Source organism: Puma concolor, chromosome D1, assembly GCF_028749965.1.
Source record: "Puma concolor isolate L17-30 chromosome D1, mPumCon1.1.hap2, whole genome shotgun sequence".
NCBI classification, from domain to species: Eukaryota; Metazoa; Chordata; class Mammalia; order Carnivora; family Felidae; genus Puma; species Puma concolor.
In genome coordinates, this window is record NC_141676.1 from 86,094,433 (window position 1) to 86,113,230 (window position 18,798).

General features: G+C 39.9%; 1 protein-coding gene across 2 annotated transcripts in view; it reads right to left on the reverse strand.

Moving 5' to 3' along the window:
- JAM3 (junctional adhesion molecule 3) overlaps nucleotides 1–18,798 on the reverse strand; it is a 122,827-nt gene that overhangs the window by 72,743 nt on the left and 31,286 nt on the right. The window contains exon 2 of one of the 2 annotated variants that reach the window (XM_086678637.1): nucleotides 15,730–15,796. In XM_086678637.1, coding sequence (XP_086534763.1) covers nucleotides 15,730–15,766 — 37 coding nt within the window. In that variant the 5' untranslated portion in view covers nucleotides 15,767–15,796. Of the gene's footprint in view, nucleotides 1–11,481; nucleotides 11,631–15,729; nucleotides 15,797–18,798 lie in introns of those variants that run through there. The other variant, XM_025928845.2, reaches the window with a different exon arrangement.

Sequence of the window (18,798 nt, forward strand, 5' to 3'; positions counted from 1 at the left end):
ACAGACACCACACATAGATGGAAAAGGAATTCCGGCAATAATTTCTTCCTGGCATTTCACTCTGTCTTTCATATGGCTTACCCCTGCATACCTCCTAGAGCTGTACTGACATGATGAAACACTGAAAATTATGGAATTAAGCATGTCTAAAGTTACATGTATGCTTTGTTTTCCATTTAAATCAAACTCTTCACTCTCGGACTTATCTATAGAGAAATTTAAATTGGAAATGTATAGAGAATATAACTAGATGTTTGACACTAAGCGTCATAATATATAAAGAGTCTAACAGAAATGTTGGGCTATAACAGAATTAATGGAAAGAAGAAATAACATAAGAATAAAATAACATTTTTGTAATGCTCCTGAACTCTATATGCAGTAAGCATCTATTTCAAAAAACATTCATTCTAAGGATGTGTCCCCCATAAGGATCCTGAGCCCTAGGGCAGGTTTCTCAACCTGAGGTGTATAAATAATCTTCTGGGGGCTATAAACCCCCCAAAATAGAATATATATTTTTTAATATATGTACATAAGAATACCGTTTGGAGGAAAGGATCTGTAGCTTTATTTCCTATGAAGTATTCATACCATAAGCTACTTCACCAATGTATCTGGACAGTCTGAAACAGTGCCTATTAAATTAAAGACACTTAAATATTTGTTCTTGCTGAACCAGTGCTCTAAAGCCTCACAACTAAGGTTCTAAACTGGTTCTTTATTACCAGTGAGTGGACTTATGGTTAGAGTGAAGCTTCATATCTGATACTAAGAAATCAAACTGAATTAAGAACACCAATCTAACCAAATAGTTCTCAATTTTTTCTTCAGGGTAAACAAACACAGAAACTTTTTTTTTTTTAATTTTTTTAACGTTTATTGATTTTTGAGAGACAGAGTGTGAAGGGGGAGGGGCAGAGAGAGAGACAGAATGTGAAGCAGGCTCCAGGCTCTGAGCTGTCAGCACAGAGCCGGATGCAGGGCTCGAACCCACGAATTGTGAGGCCATGACCTGAGCTGAAGTCAGACGCTTAACCGACTGAGCCACCCAGGTGCCCCAAGAAACACAGAAACTCTTAAAACATTAGACATAGTAAGGCTGTAGCAGATTTAAAAAAACAAAAAAACAAAAAAAAACAAAAAACAAAAAACACCAAAAAAACCCTGAGGCTCTGAAAGATGAATATTCCCAACGTCTTAGAGTTCAAACCAAGTTTACCTGTTTCTAAAACACTTCTAAACTTTCAGTAAAGAAAGAGATTTTTGTAAACTTCTAATGCACTTTTAATTAACAAATAAACTAATTCAACTAACCAGTTAAAAATTCTCTTAACTTCTCATAAAATCACTTCTTTTGATGTGAAACTCATATAGTTAAAGTGAGCCATCTAATAAGGGGAATGAAATGTAGATGTTTTGCTGGTAGTGTGAGAGGAATGGTGTTTAAATTACTTTCAAATGATTTGGATTAAAACCAATATTATCTCCCCAAGGTCCAAATATGAATCACATGCAATGCTGGGAAATGAATCCAGAATGCCTAACACCCACGATGCTGTGATCCTTCCTTCAACCAGAAAAGTATCTGAAAGGCTACAAACAATGGAGCCTTCCCAAGATGCAGTGAGTGGTTTTCTTCTTCCCAATACATGGACTGATCAGCCTTTCAGAGAACCAGCATTTCATTCTGTAGGAATCTGAATCTCAGATTCAGATATCAGCTATAAAGCTCAAGGTTACTTTTACATTTTACTTCTGAATGTCTTCACCTATACCTGTTCCTAGCAGAGTAAAAAGCTGCTATTTCAGGTGCCTGTCTAGTGCAAAACAGCTGTAATTCTCCAAATTTTAAGTTGCTGTATCTTGAATGATAGATGGTTGCTTCTCAGAGAATCCAATCCACAGAGATTACAGTTGTACAACTGGGCATATCTTTAAAATAATATAGCCCCATCCTCAAAGCAGTGATGCTTAGCAAGAATCATGCAATCCTTTCCTTCATGCATACCACAACCTCTCTGAGTATATATGTGCTCTGAAAACACATAGTCAATATTTTTTATTTTATATCTGAAAACTGAAAACAAATTGCCTTCACAAGATGAACATTTAAAGAAACGTATGTGACTCTTATGTTAATCAAAAGGGGGACCAGGGGCACTCGTGTGGCTCAGTCGGTTGAGCATCCAACTCTTGATTTTGGCTCAGGTTATGATCCCAGGGTCGTGGGTTCAAGCCCCACATTGGGCTCCATGCTCAGCATGAAGCCTGCTAAAGATTCTCTTTTTCTCTCCCTTTGCCCCTTCTCCCCACTCATGCTCTCTGTCTCTTCAAAAAAGAAAAAAAAAAGAAATTAAAATGATCTTTAAAAAAGGGGGGGTGGGGGCAGGTTAAGTAAAAGCTGAGACTCCTGTTTCCAGCAGTATGGATTAGATACTTCAAAAGGCCTTTTCATTCCAATAACAAGGTCCAATGCACACCATAGTTTCTAATATACCTCTGGGCTCCCAGGAGATGGGGGGATCTGCAAAATAAAACAGCCACAGGCTGAAACCAGAAAGATAGGTGGGGGTGTGACTCTGAGAGCAAATGCTCATTTTTAACACTTTAGTGGGGAGACTGTGCCCTTGGGCCAGCAGAAAGGCAGAGAAGCTGAGCATCTTCAAATAATCCCAGGGACCTTCAAAGGAGTAAAGCCATCCCAGGTGGCCATTGTCTGGTGGAAGCTACTCTCATAAGAAGCATCATAAGGTCAGACCCATATTTCCACTAATAACGATCAACCAAGTGTCAGCTTATGAATAAAGAAAAACAAACAAACCACCTTAACAGTCATAAGAAACAACACACATTAGATTTTGATCTCCAGGAACTTCAGATACCTAAAGTATCAGATAAAGATTATAAAACAGCTACACTTGAAATGTTTTTTTGAAAGGACTTAGGGGTGCCTGAGTGGCTGAGCTGATTCTTTTTTTTTTTTTTTTTTTTTTCAACGTTTATTTATCTTTGGGACAGAGAGAGACAGAGCATGAACGGGGGAGGGGCAGAGAGAGAGGGAGACACAGAATCGGAAACAGGCTCCAGGCTCTGAGCCATCAGCCCAGAGCCCGACGCGGGGCTTGAACTCACGGACCGCGAGATCGTGACCTGGCTGAAGTCAGACGCTTAACCGACTGCGCCACTCAGGCGCCCCGCTGAGCTGATTCTTCAGCTCAGGTCATAATCTCACAGTTCATGGGCTTGAGCCCCACATAAGGCTCTGCACTGACAACGCAGAGCCTGCTTGGGATTCTGTCTTCCTCTTTCTCTGCCCTTCCCCCACTTGCTATCTCTCTCTCTCAAAATAAAAATAAACTTAAAAAATTAAAAAGGACTTAAAAATATGAGCAAGCAAAAGAGACCAGATTATAAAAAGAACCAAGTAAAAATTTCAAAAATGAGCAATATAATTGGTGAAAAAAAAAAAAAAAACTCTATGTATTGGTTAAATAACAGATTAGACACAGCTGAAAAAAAGAGCTGTAAATCAAAGCTAAATAAATAACCCAAAAGAGCACAGAGGGAATATGAAATTATGACAGAAAGGTTAACAGTCTTGAAAGACAGAATGAATATATATCTGATCAGAGTTCCAGAAGGAAAGAATTAAGGAACAGAAAGTAGACAGTATTTAAACAAACCTTAGAATTTTCAGCAAAGACATAAAGTCATAGATACACAAAGTATAGCAAATTAACAAGGAAAATAGTAACATTTCAGAATGCCAAAGACAAAGAAGAGATCTTTAAAGTAGCTGGAGAGAAGACAGGCAACCTAGAAAAGACTGAGGATATGTTGAACTGAAGCACAGACTTCACCACAGTAATAATGGAAACCAGAAAGCATCTAAGTTACATATTCCAGTTTCTAAGACAAAATAACTATCAACCAAAAATTACACATCCATAAACCTATATTTCAAGAAAATAAATATATTTTTATATATGCATAAAAGTGAATTGAAGATCAAGAGGCCTACCCTGAAGGAAATGAGCTTGAACTTCCTAACCAACCTTCCCTCTCCAATCTTCTTGAATATCAGATTAATGCTCCTAAAATCATATGATCATATCACTTCCCTGCTTCAAACTGCCACATTAATTTCTAGAACCTACATAACAAGATCCAAATTTCTTAGCCTGGCATCGAAAGCACTTTACAATCTAGTTACTCCCCAATGTTCTTTACATGGATGATCTGGCTCCTTAATTTACTAACTGTAACCTTAAGTTAGGGAATTAACCTTTCTGAGTCTCAGATTCATCATCTGCAAAATGCAACCTATAAAAACTGACTTCTGAGATCAATTAAAATAGCCCAGGTGAAGCTATCAGCACATTGCCTGCCACATAGTTTTCAATAAATGGTAGGTGGTATTATAACTCATTGGTCCTAAAATACAATGTAGGCATTTCCAACTCCATGCCTTTGCTCAATATTTCCTTCATTTTACTGGCCCCCAACACCTCCATTCCCCCCAAATCTGCACTAGGTAAATCAAAATTATCCCTAAAAGTCCAGCTCCTTCTTGAAATTCTTGTCTACCAGGCCAGAGCAAGTAAGTGCTCTCACTTCTAAACACATTAAAACATTTTCCAAAAATGCTATTCTGTTAACTATCTAAACTGTATGTTTCTTCTGGTCTAAAGAGGTGTTCATCTCAGATTTTCCTGTTTTACTCATGGAAAGCTTTACAGCCGTGAAAACAGAGACTGCCAAATAAATATGGATTGGCTGTTTAAGTTCTAATACCCTGGTAGAGATACTTTAGAGGAAAAACAGGAGTGGGGGGGAAAAAGGCAGCTGTCTTAGGATTCACTGCATTCTTTGTAACCTTCCAGACAGCTGTGCTTCATTCTAAAGACATTATACATATTCCTTACAGAAAAACATCAGACAAGGAAGTCCATGGTGGGCAGGAAGAAGTGATAAGGATACATCAGCTGACAGCTCTCTTCAGGAAACATCTTTCAGAGTCTATTTTCCAAGGAAGTCAATTTGACCTGGTGTTCCTCTCACCCAAGACAAAGAAAACAGTTTTCCAGGAGTTGCCCAGCTAGCACAAAGGAGGTGTTCAATAAATGCTGGCTGACTCTGAACAGGCAGACCAAAGCAACTACTCAGATTATTTTGCTTGTTTAAACAAAACAAAAAAACAAAAAAACAAGAAAACAAGGTAGTGAGGCAGATTTTCTCATCAGCTCTTTCAGTTTTCCAGTTAACCATTTGCTGAGGATGCCACAGTTGGCTCCCCCACCCAAAACCCAGTAACAAACCTCTCAAATGAGTCACAAAGAAGACATGATCAAACAACTGAATCAGGTTAGCCCCTCCGTACTTCATTCACTGTGGGGGACATTAATTAAGGTTCACAATCAACATGCTATCACATTGAACTAAACAAAGTTTTTCCATTTTAATTTTTTTTAAAGTAGGCTTCGTGCCCAGCATGGAGCCCAATGCGGGGCTTGAACTCATGACCCCAAGATCAAGATGTGAGCTAAGATCAAGAGTTGGATGTTTAACTGAGCCACCCAGACTCAAAGTTTTTCCATTTTTTTTAAAGTTTATTTATTTATTTTGAGAGAGAAAGAGAGTAAACTCATGCACAAAGGGCAAAAAGAGAGGGAGAGAATCCCAAACAGGCTTCACACTGTCAGCATGGAGCCCGATGGAGGGCTTGAACTCACAAACCGTGAGATCATGACCTGAGTCACCCAGGCACACCAAGTTTTTCCATTTTAAAAGAAAATCTTTAGGGGTGCCTGGGTGGCTCAGTAGGTTAAGCATCCGACTTTGGCTCAGCTAATGATCTCACGGTTCATGAGTTCGAGCCCCACATCCAGCTCTGTGCTGACAGCTTAGAGCCTGGAGCCTGCTTTGGATTCTCTATCTCCCTCTCTCTCCCTCTCCCTCTCTCTCCCTCTCCCTCTCTCTCTCTCTGTCCCTCCCCCACTCACACTCCGTCTCTCTCTCTCTCCCTCTGCCCCTACCCGACTCACTCTCTGTCTCTGTCTCTCTCTCAAAAATAAATACACATTAAAATAAACTTAAGAATTGTCTGGGATCTTACTTATGCTTCATTACAGAGAAAGAAACCTGGCTTCTCAGACCATGAAGGAAAAGCAGGAAATGACCCATAGCTTAAATAAAAACATAATAAATAAAAATTAAAAAATAAAAGGAAAACTTAAAAAAAGAAAAGAAAATCTTTACTACTGTCAAATCTAAAATTCCACTATTTTATCTATCAGAGGCCAAAACAAAATACAATTTTTTTCATTATTAAAAAACATCCTCATTAAAGAAAACTTGGGGGGAAAATAAAGAAAACTTGGGAAAAAGACAAAAGAATCAGCCAGAAAAAGAGAAAAGTAGAAAACAATCAGCCATAAGACCTACCACTCAAAAACAGTACCTATCAACATTTTGGTTCATTAGATTCCAGGGGGTTTTTTTCCCCCTAAGCATAAGATTAGTTTTTGCATAACTGTAATCATATGTATATGCTAATCCTACCTGCAGCTTGTGTCACTTAAATTATTCATAAACATTTCTCCATGTTTTTTTTTCTTCTTAACCATGTATAACTTGCATACATGGTAAGATTTTTAAATTAAACCAAGAAATACTTACCATTTGCTTTCTTTCACAGAAACTACTGCAGTAAAAACTAAGAATTCTCAAAAGTTCCTGGGACCACTGGAGCTAAGATACATAAAAAATGCCTAGACACAGAGGAAGTACTTAAGATAGTTAACTAACTTACAAGTGACAAAGAGAATATTTACTATAGTCATCTCTAGAAAGATACAAAAGAAATGAAATTAAGCCTCGGTTTCTAATGAGTTTTTAGTGTCATTGAAAAGATAGAATGTATTATACCCAATAATTGAAACCCAATGTAATTCAGCATACAACTATCCTTGCTCTTCAAGAGCTGGGGATGCTTTATTCATTTCTGCACCCGTAGTATGCACAACAGTGCCTGTTCAATATATTGAACAGATATTCAATAAATGCTATACTAAACTGAACTACAAACTAAGAGTCATGCTTATACAGAAATAAGAAAGGTCACTGAGAGACAAGGTTAGGTTAGGCAGAGTAGGAGTATGAATATAGCATAATTTGACTTTGGCAATAATTCACCGAAAGAAGTCTGAACCATAGAAGCTTTGGGATTCTGTGAAAATGAAAAATAACATGAGGAAAAAAAATGTTTGTAGGGGCGCCTGGGTGGCTTAATCAGTTAAGCGTCAGACTCTGGATTTCCACTCAGGTCACGGATCTCACAGTTTGCGAGATCAAGCCCTGCATCGGGGTCCATGCTGACAGCGTGGAGCAGGCTTGGGATTCTAGCTCTCCCTGTCTCTCTGCCCCTCATGCATGCTCTCTCTCTCTCTCTCAAAATAAATAATAAATAAATTTTAAAAACTTTTTTTTAAAGAAATATGGGGTGCCTGGGTGGCTCAGTCAAACGTTCGACTTCAGCTCAGGTCATGATCTCGTGGTTCCTGAGTTCAAGCCCCACCTCAGGCTCTGTGCTGACAGCTCAGAGCCTGGAACCTGCTTCGGATTCTGTGTCTCCCTCTTTTTCTTTCTTTCTTTCTTTCTTTCTTTCTTTCTTTCTTTCTTTCTTTCTTTCTCTTTCTCTCTCTCTCTCTCTCCCCCCCACCCCCCACTTGTGCGCATGCGCGTGCTCGCGCGCGCGTACTCGCGCGCGCGTGCTCTCTCCCTCCTCTCTCAAAAAATGAATAAACATTTAAAAATTTTTAAAAATGTTTGTATAGTTTTAACTTATAAAAAGTTTGATGTTTCTACACAATCAGCATTGAAACTGCCACTGAACATATGAACTACTCATGGGAAATATATAACATAGAATAGATACTACCTAAAAACAAAACACACCACCACAAAATACTACAGTATTCCTTTAAATCAGAAACAAGGGCTAATTCTCAGGAAGCTTTCTGTATGTCATGAAAAGTGGCAAAGAGGCAGTAAATTAAAGCTTTAGATCTCCATATAGAGTACTATGGTGGATACTGTCCTTGCTAAACTAGGTGTAAAAGAATGTGCTTACCAAACCTTTCTTTCAGGATCTCTTTATACTCCAGTGAAGCTATTTGCATATATGGTTAGCATTCAGAGGGTAGAGAGAGCTCTGAAATCTGTATTCAACCCTAACAGCATCATACTCACACCGCCTGATTCTAAACATATCTTAAAAAAAAAAAAAAAAAAAAAAGAATCCAGCTTCATGAATAGAGTATCATTCAACAGACTCCATACATCCTCACTTCATTCATACACATATTTTTTCTTTTACCCCACTTGTGCTTTGAAAAAACTCAAAGAATTTATGGAGAAGGAATCTGCTAATATCACATCTCTAACAGCTGCTAGCTTGATATACTAAATCCATAGCTCCTTCAGTTACATTATGTGTCCATTTCAGAAAGTGTGCTTAATTACAAATCTGGTTTCTTTCAGAACTGTTCTAAGCCTATCCTACTAGGCTTCCTTAAGTGCAAGTTACACAGACCTTAGGGGCTGGTGTCTGATAATTTTGTCTGGATATAATACTGCAATTACTTATGATTAAGTACCTCTAATAGCTATCCATTCAGTCTCTGAAGCCTGAACTCATGAATAAATGCCTATCAACAAGTCATTTGAGAATGAACAGCTGATTTGAGGCACTGCATAATGCAGGGCAGGTGTTCTTCGTTTTTCTGAACACACACACACACACACACACACACACACACACACACACACATCTGATAGCAATTATATCTGCCAGAAAATTTAAAAGGAATTATAACATAAAATAAGTCATTCTTAAAAAATGGTTTAGAATACTTTTCAAATTTTTTTCCAGGAAATTTTAATTTTTAGATTTTGCTAAACTTAAGCACACAAGCTTGTTTTATATCAAGAATTATAAACTATAATTATCAATAATTATAAATAATTAATTTAATTATTATTAATAATTTTATATTAATTAAATATAATTTAAATATAATTAAATAATTATTAATAAAAATAAATAAATTATATCAATAATTATAAACAAAATATTACTGTTTTAATTCTAAATGAAGCACTTCTCTCTAGGACATCAAAAGATTTGGAAGCCAAAAAATATTACTACATAATCATTCAAAAAAGCCATGTGGCATAACATTTGTAAGGCTGAATTGCACCTGTCACCAATACAACAAAAGAATATTTTATATGCAAACCACAAAGCTTTGAACATTTGATAAATTGTTAAACTGATGCATAACAAATCGACTGTCAAATGAAATGATACAAGTAACCACAAATTAAATTAACAGAAATAGTTCAAAACTCCCAAATTTAAAACGCATAGGCTATCACCTTGAGCAAGTTACTGCATCTCTCAGTCTGTTTCTTCATGCACAAAATGAACAAAATAATTTTAACAATCTCTTAAAGTTGTTAGTAATATGAAATGAATTACATATTAAATTCTTAAACAGCCTGGCAAAGGTTAATAAAGAATGTACTGTATTAGGAACAACAACAAAAACAATGTATTATATCAGGAACAATTTTTTTTAAATGACAACGCTGAAAAATAATAGTATTTGAAAAGAATAATCATAAAAATGAAAAAGACACGGCTGTCATGACCTGCGGAAGAGTAAAGTTTTCAAGGTATTACAGCGTGTTTAGAGTACACACAAAATAAGAGAAAAAGAGCTCCTTACTGAAAAAGATAGCCATAGCCCCTTAAGGTGTATTAATACAACCTACCACCTTGATTCCTTGTCATTAGTCCTATTTTGCAAAATTTTATTCTTCCTCCTATGCTCTGCAGGTAAATCCCAGCCCTTAATATCAAGAAAGCCACAAAACCTGTACCTCCAGAAAAACAAAGTAAAAAGTTAATGGTATACAAAGTCCTTAGCATCTTCTAGTTTTATTAACAAGCAACCAAGTTGAAATTCAACTGCCAAATGTGTCTGCAATAAAAACTGCAAACTTTCATGTGAACAGAACTTTTCAACAATGGGGAGTTGTTCCAGTCTGTGAATAGGACAGTGTCAGTGTGACCAACAAAGCTGGGAGCTGGACATTCCTGACACCCTTGTCCCCTGGCTAGCCTTTGATCATTTATATCTCCCAACCACATGTTTTTGGAAATCACTTTCGGGCAAAGTATATGACAACACCTACCCATATCCTGAAACTTATCCTTCATCATAGAGCCCTGTTTCCACAGCTTCTGCCTCAGACCCTCACTTTTATCTACCACCATTATGAACATTCCACAAGAATGGACATCAAACACAGGAGTGCTTTGTTTTTCTGGTCTGTCCACCCCCACTCCCAAACAGTCACTTTGTGTTTTAATTTGTATATTCTGGAAAACATCACGGGATGACAACAGCAACTGAGCCAAACAATAAATGACCTAAGAACTATAAGACCTCATCTGGTTACCTGAGGATGTCCTCCACAGAAGTGTTGTGTAGTGTGCTTTAGGTAGACATGGGTTTCAGTCTTTACTACTCACTCAGGATGCAGTCTTGAAAAGGTGGCTTGACTTAGGTCTTAATTCTCTTATTTGAGAATGGGTTAATAAAATCCACCTCACAAAGCTATTGTAAGCTCTAAATGAGAAGATTTCAAAGTGCCTAGTATATAGTACATGCTCACTAAATACAAGCTACATTAGACCCTCCATCCAACTGTCCTGAGACACACAAATCTAAGAGAATTCTGGACAGTGGAAAAGACAAAACAAAACTCCTAAGTTTGTCAGTGTGACCTGATGAAAACGGCCAAGATGCTATTTCAGGGTAAGGGTCTGCAGGGTCTCCTGGGCCAGGCTGGAGACAAAAAGGATACTTGATTGAGATCTATGGCATTTTATTTCCCCCAAAGGAAAGTTGGGTTTGCCCAATTCAGTTCCTTTGTTTACAACAAGAGAGAAATGAACAGCACATCCCCAGAGGGCTGTGACCAAGAAGGCAGGCCTCAGAGTTGCGCTTCGCTGGTACTTCGGAAGGCCCCTCACTGTCGACTTTTAGGCAACGCGCTCGCTCCGCAGTGTGTTCTAGCAAGTTCCGAGCCCACGCCTAAGCTTCCACCTTCTTTCCAGAGAGTGGTGCCCACCGCCCGGAACCTGCCCACCGCCCGGAGCGAGCTACCCGGGCCTCGCACCGGCCCCTTGCACCCCCGCAACGACCCGGCTGGGACCCCGCCCAGAGGCCCCCGATCGACCCCCTTCCGCCGGGACGCGGGCGCGCGCCGCTCCTCCGGCCGAGCCCCCAGCGTCTCCGGAGCCGGGACCGCTATTCCCGCCAGGAACCACTTCAGTCGCTCCGGGCCCGCTCTGCTCCCATCCGCCTCAAATCCTCCTCTCCCAAAGGCAGAAACATGCACACTCACCCCTGAAAAGCAGCAGGAGGAAAAAGTCAGACAGCCGGGCGCAGAGCCGGACCGTTGGCCGCCGCCTCAGCGCCATGTCTAGGGGAGCTGAGGGGCCGCGGGCGCGCGGCGCAGCTAGGCTCCCCCGCGCGCATGCGCCCTGCCTGCCGGGGCCCCGACTACCCGCCCCTAGTTACCATAGCGACCACCTGGACCAGCACAGCCGTCACCATAGTAACAAGGGAAGCTGAAATTTGGTCGCTATGGATTCAGGGATGCTCAGGACCCAAGCGCATGAGGTCTCATTCAACGAATTTGATGGGAGGAGATAAAGAAACGTGTTCAAGAATGGGGCGGGGTAAATTTCCATAGCTATAAAATGAATGGAACACTACAGATCAGAGAAGGAGCACTCAATTAAAACTTGGAAATGAAGTATTTCCTCAAATTATTTCCACAAATCCTTATTCCACAAATAAGGATGCATTCTAATTGTCTTTAAAGCATTATAGCCTGCACCTCTTTTGAGTCCCTGATTCCAAATGTGATAGAAGCAAAAAGCGCTGAAATCCATTTAAAACATAAGCAAGACATATATTATGCAGAATATAAAAGTGATGTCTTTCTGGAGCGCCTGGGTGGCTCAGTCGGTTGAGAATCCGACTTCGGCTCAGGTCATGGTCTCAGGGGTCCTGAGTTCGAGCCCCACATCCATATCTCTGCTGTCAGTGCGGAGCCCTCTTTGGATCCCCTGTCCCTCTCTCTCTCTCTGCCCCCACCTCCGCCCACATTCTCTCTCCCTGTCTCTCTCTCAAAAATAAACATTTTTTTTAAATAGTGATGTCTTTCAACACAATACATAGTTTCTGTGGTAGATCAAAAGCATGATGGCATGCCCATAGTTTATTCTGCAGAAAAGCAGGATGATAATTCTTTGCTCTGATTTCTCAATATTGGAAAATGATAAGGCTAGGGTAGAAAAATGGAGCAGAATCTTATGAAGACAAGCAGATAAGATGAAGAGAAGCATAAAAGGTACTGGAAGTTGGACCTAGGGATGCAGGAGATTTTGAGTGTCACTTACTACCATGGAAATTCTTGGGGCGCCCGGCTGACTCAGTAGGTTGAGCACCCAACTCTTGATTTCAGCTCAGGTCATGATCCCAGAGTAATGGGATCAAGCCCCACGTTGGGCTTCATGCTGAGCATGGAGCCTGCTTGAGATTCTCTCTCTCCCTCTGCCACTCTCCCTCTGTCTCTCTCTCTAAAAAATAAAAAGTACTGTGGAAAAATCTTGAAATAGCTTTTATTATATCTAATATAGAAAGTATCCCTGATGCTTCAGGAAACAACAGAGTGAAAACAGAATTCTAAGTATAGTTATTAGTAAAATATGCCAGAGTTTACAACAACAAATATTTTTTATATATTTTTTAAATTTTTTGACATTTATTCATTTTTTAAAGACAGAGAGGCATGGTGCGAGCAAGCAAGGGTCAGAGAAAGAGGGAGACACAGAGTCCAAAGGAGGCTCCAGGCTTTGAGTTGTCAGCACAGAGCCCAACATGGGGCCTGAACCCACAAACCATGAAATCATGACCTGAGCCAAACTCAGAAACCCAACCGACTGAGCCACCCAGGCACCCCTCCAACAACTATTATTTTTTAATGTTTAACTTAGTGGGGGGTGCCTGGGTGGCTAGTCAGTTGAATGTCCAACTCTTGATTTCAGCTCAGGTCATGATCTCACAGATCATGGGATCAACCGCCACATCAAGCCCCATGTCAAGATCTGCACTGAGAGTGCACAGTCTTCTTGGGATTCTTTCTCTCCCTCTCTCCCTCTCTCCCTGCCCCTTCTCTTTTCCTCCACTTGCATTCTCTCTCTCTCCTCTCTCTCTCTCTCTCTCTCTCTCTCTCTCTGTCTCTGTCTCAAAAGTAAAATAAATGAACTTTTAAAAATGTTTAACTTAAAGACTTCATTTTTCACACACCCTACATTTTTTTTAGCATTTAGTATTTTTAGCTTTCACAAAGTAGGAAACTGTGTGTGTATAATTCACATATATACCAAATTATGAACGCCAAGAAACATGAAATAAATTGAGGCTGTTGCCAAGGACATTCTTCAACTGTCATCACTTTATGATCTTCTTTATAACTTTTTATAATTGCTCAAACCTTTGCAAGTGTGAATTAATTACATTTTCAAAATTTCATAAAGACAGAATAAAAACTTTAAAAATAACTCAACCACTTATTATGATTTTGTCTTTCTTTTCTTAAACCCTCTTTCTGTTCCAGTTCTCCATATTCCAAAGTCACAAATAAAAATATGTGAAAATTGTATTATCATGGCAGCCTTTCTCCCTTCATCAAACACAACATACAGGAATTAAAAAGAGAAAAAATCTTCTTAGGCCCACTGACTTTTTTCCTTTTGTTTTCTCTTGTCTTATCATTCCCTTTAGTTCTTGGAAATATAATCAGGCATATTTGCCTAACTAAAAGAACCATTCTGATTACCTGGGAAGTATGAGGTGTCTGACTGTGGACGGAATAGTTTTCAGAAACTAGTGCCTCTTTTCTCCTGCTTGATTTCCTGTGTTTGCATTGTGACATGGTTCTGTCTGTTAAATGGTTTTCTCTGTTAGGGAATCTTTTGAAATTCAGAACAAGACCACAGAGAAAGGCTCCATGAATATTCTATATGGAACAGAGGTTCCTATGAGAGCGGATGCAGGTGCTTCATTGTAAAACATTGATTTTCCTCCACTGATGGAGTCTGCATGTCATGGCTGGTGGTTGAGACACAATCCGGGAATGGAGCCTAACTGGTGATGCACCAGGACAGGGTAGAATGCCTTTGGCTGTCTAGTGATCTGCTTCTTCATATGATCTAATTATTCCCAGGAGAGCTTTGGCCCTGTTCAGAAGGGAACCAGAGGTCTGGAAGCATTCAGTGAGTGAAGCTGTGGCGTCTGTGCTTCTATCACCACATTATCCAACTGAATATGCTTGTTTCTAATGTGTGATTTACTAAGGAGAGATTCATTTCTTAAAAGAGTTCAGGGAACTAAATACACTTGTGCTAAACTTGACCAAAAGCATGTGCAAGACTTTTCAATACTAATGCAAAGTGTAAATCAAGTAGCAAAGAGTAGGGTTTTCCTGTGAGAATCACCTCTAAACAAACTGGAGAGGTCCTGGAATCAGCAATTACAAGAGGGGAGACATAAACTCTGAAGTCTGATGGGCAATGATGCAAATTCTTGGCTTTTGTAAAGTTGGGAAAGTTACTTAATTTCCCTAAGCCTTAGATTCCTTGTCTGTAAAATAGGGATAACAATACCTACCTCAAGTGGTCGTTGTGAAGATCATGTGAAATAAAGTTCCAAAAGATACTAGGTGCTCAGTAAATATCTGTTGCCTGTGCCCCTTCGGTTTCCTACTATTTTGGCTCAGAATGGGAAAAATGACTACAATATTCCTGGAGAGTCTTGATAAAGAAAAGTACCTTCAGTCTGCAGTTGGGTCAAAGAGAATGAGAAGCAAAGAGGAACTTTTACATCAATGTGTATTTGTTCTCTCAGTGTGATTATATTCTTAAAAAGTAACATGGCTATGGCTTCTGCCCCTTCACTATGCCATTATACACCTGAACAATCACCTGAAGTCAACCCTCACAGCATGATGGAAGTAAGATCCATTGACTAAGGGAAATCTGTGACCCTAGAGTTATTCTATAAAAGCATTCCTCTTCAGGGTTTATCAAAGATCCTGTTGCTCCATCTTACCTCCATTCAAGTTTCCTCTTCCTTGAAATATTTCCAACTCTGGTCTCTCACATGTTCTCCCAACTATCAGGTCCTGCTCCTTCTCTTCAAAGTATTTCTTTAATTTCATCTAAATAGAAGGATCCCCCCGCAATCTAAGGAAACAGTAGGGGATAAAACCTTCACCCCTTCTAACGAGATGTGCTGCTCATGCTATATGAGGAAGGGAAGTTCTTTTGCAGTTCAATTTATTTGCAAGGTCCTTTCTTTTGTAGTGGCACAGCTGAGAAAGATCATATTAATGCCAAAGTTTTGGCTTAAAGTGTCTTCCTAGAGAGACACCTTTATAAGGAGCTGTTTAGCAGCCCTTTCATATTTCACCGAAAAGAGCCTGGGTGTTCGTGTGCTAGAGTGTGTTAGTGTGTGTTTTTGTGTAGTGTGTGTTTAAGTAAACGTATCATACATGCCATGGGTGAAAGAAAGAGTCACTTACCTCTGCTACAGGAGGAATTAGAGTGTCCCATCACCATCAGCCAAGGTCTCTTTACTCACCAGTGGAGCTGAAGACACAGCACAACAAACAACACTTAATGGACAATTTCATGGCCACAGTGGAAACCTAACTAGGGTTTGCTGCTCCAGGGCTGAGGGCCCTAAGAACTGTGAATCCCAAGTTCCCCTGTTGAGGTGTCTGCCTCAGTTCTTTCTTCGAGGAAGTAGAGAAGCAGGGCTTGGCTGGATGCCCTATCCAAACATGAAAGAAAAGGTGTTAGGGACAGCTAGCAAACAACACTTCCCAGACCACCTTTAGGAAGGACACCTGTGATGAGATAAAACAGACCAGTTCTCTCCTCTGCTTGCCCTGATGAATATTTCCACTGGTCTGGGGAGAAGATGGGAAGCTTTCCCTCATCTGTGCTTCAGTACTGAGGACACCAATGAGCATGAGCACCAGTGGGGATTATCTTGGAGCCAGACTGAGGAGCCGATTCCGGGGAAGGTGTGGAACTAACAGTGGGTAGAGAGCATATCTGCAGCTCTGCAGTTCAAGTTGTGTGCCTCAAGGATGCTCCAACAACTTTGTTTACAGATTGGAGATATTTTTATCCCAACCTCCAATTAGAGGTAATTTTCTTTTCCTACAAATTGTACCATCCAGTGTTTACTTCCTGGCAGCACCAAAGAGAGACCAGGGCCTCTGCTATTCTCCCTCTTTCACTGCAGGGAATCTTGCACCTCCTTCGGAGTCCCTTCGAGGGTCAATTCTCTACTGCATAGTTTGAGGAAGAGGCAAGTTCTTCCTGATGGCTTTGGGTCCAAGCGTTTGACCTGGTAATTTGTACTGATGGAAGGATCTTTTTGTGGTTGCTATTGCAGAGATTCTGGATATCCTGTTCCAGGACTGGAAATAGTGGGTATTTCATTCTATTTTCCAGAACTCTAATGTGATGAGGATTATGCCACAAGCCTTTTTTCCCCGCAGAGATTATTCAATACCAGGCCTCTTAAGCAAATGATAAGGGCTCTAGAGAAGACTCTGAAGTTTCTATTTAATCTCATGGAATTGTATTCCCACAAAATTTGGGATTGGGAGGAGTGGGTGTGTTTGGTCTTCTGTGATGATATCAGGTACTCAAGATACTCAATAGCAATGCAGAGATTTACTGCAGTTGGGAGGCCACTGTAGCCTTACAAAGGTCAGAGAACCATCTCCTAAGAGTGTCTACAGTCTGCACCCTTTATACTCTGAGGTCACCCCTTATTCCTATCAGTCTTTCCAGGCAGTATTTTGTCTTCTGGCCAGGCCTTGTTCCCTAGAATTGCACTGCCTAGTGTAGTTCAAGCCTAGCATTAGCGGCTGCTGAGGACAGACTCCCAGAAGAGGTGGGGAGCTCTGCTAAGCACTAAGATACTCCTTGCGCACCCCCCACAGCAATGGCCACCTCACTGCCACCAGCCTAAAGCAAACTGCATCAGTTTTCATTCAGATTGTTAAAATGATCTGTAGGCACCTGCCTGTATCTTCTGTCTCTAGACTTTTCTCTTCAAAATTGTGAGTAGCACAGGGACTAGAACATTGGTAAGTGCTCAACGAATATCCGTGGAATGAATGCCTATAAGACTCTTGCATCCTATAAACCCAATATCAGCTCATGTTGTTCTGTTTAAAATTCTTAACTGGCTCCATATTACCTTCACAATCCAGTTAAAATCTCTTCTATAACTAAAAAAGTCATGGCTGAAATAAAGAAGTCCTTTGGTCATGAATAACATCATGTCAACATCTCGTATTACACCTTCATCTATAGCCTTGAATCTAGCTACTCTCAGTTATTTGAACTTCTTACTGCTTGTCATGCTCTCTCAAGCCACTGGAGTAACCTACATGGTCCCTTTTGCCTACATTGTCTCCTCTTCAGCCCACTCAGTTTTCTAGCTTTCATGTGTCTTTGAGGAACCACTTCAAACGTCACATCCTCATGGAAGAATTTCTTGACCACATTGTTCCTTCCAAGATGATTTTTTTAAAGAATCTATTACCTGGATTCTATGATTCTTTTTTTAAAAGTTTATTTATTTATTTTGAGGGGGGGGGAGGGCAGAGTGAGAGGGAGAGAGAGAGAATCCCAAGCAGGCTCCATGCTCTCAGCACAAAGCCCAACATGAGGCTCAATCCCACTCCCTCCAAGATGATTTAGGTGCCCCTCCTCTGTCCTTCCATAATACACTATGCTTGCATATATTTTACACTTTATCACATTGTATTCTAATGCCATATTTTCTCTGTAGTTGTTTTCAGACTTCTAGAATTTAATAGTTTTCCACCCTCCTTCTTTTCTAATATACACCTTTGAGACTACAATTTCTTTCTAAATGCTGCATTATCTGCATCCCAAAAAATTATGCTATATATTTGCCTTTGTTGTCACTTGTCTCCAAGTATTTTCTAATGTCCTATATGATTTCTACTCGACAATTTGTCATTTAGAAGTCTGCTTTATTAATTTCTCAATATCTGGGGACTGGGGACTATGTGGCCATTACTGACTTTTAGGTTTTTTGTTTTTTTTTTTTTTTTTTAGTATTTATTTATTTATTTTGAGAGAGAGGGAGAGAGGAAGCAGGGGAGGGGCAGAGAGAGAGGGAGAGAGAGAGAATCCCAAGCAGACCCCATCTTCAGCACACAGGCTCGATCTCATGAGCCAAGAGATCATGACCTGAGCCAAAATCAAGAGTCAGACACCTAACTGAGCCCCCCAGGTGCCCCTACTGACTTTTAGTTTTATTGCATGGTGGCCAGAGAACAAGGTCTGTGTGAAATCAGTGCTTCATATTCACTGAGAGTGACTTTACAGCTTAGTGAGGGTAAGTTTTTTTAAATGCTTCCTGCATACTTAAAAAAATGTATTCTCTAATGGTTAGGTATAAGGTCTTTTATATATCCACTCAGTTAAATTTTATTGTGCTACTTGAAACTTCAATATTTTTGCCTCTTAAAAAAAAACGTTTTTTAATGTTATTTATTTTTGAGGGAGAGAGAGGGAGAGACAGAGTGCAAATG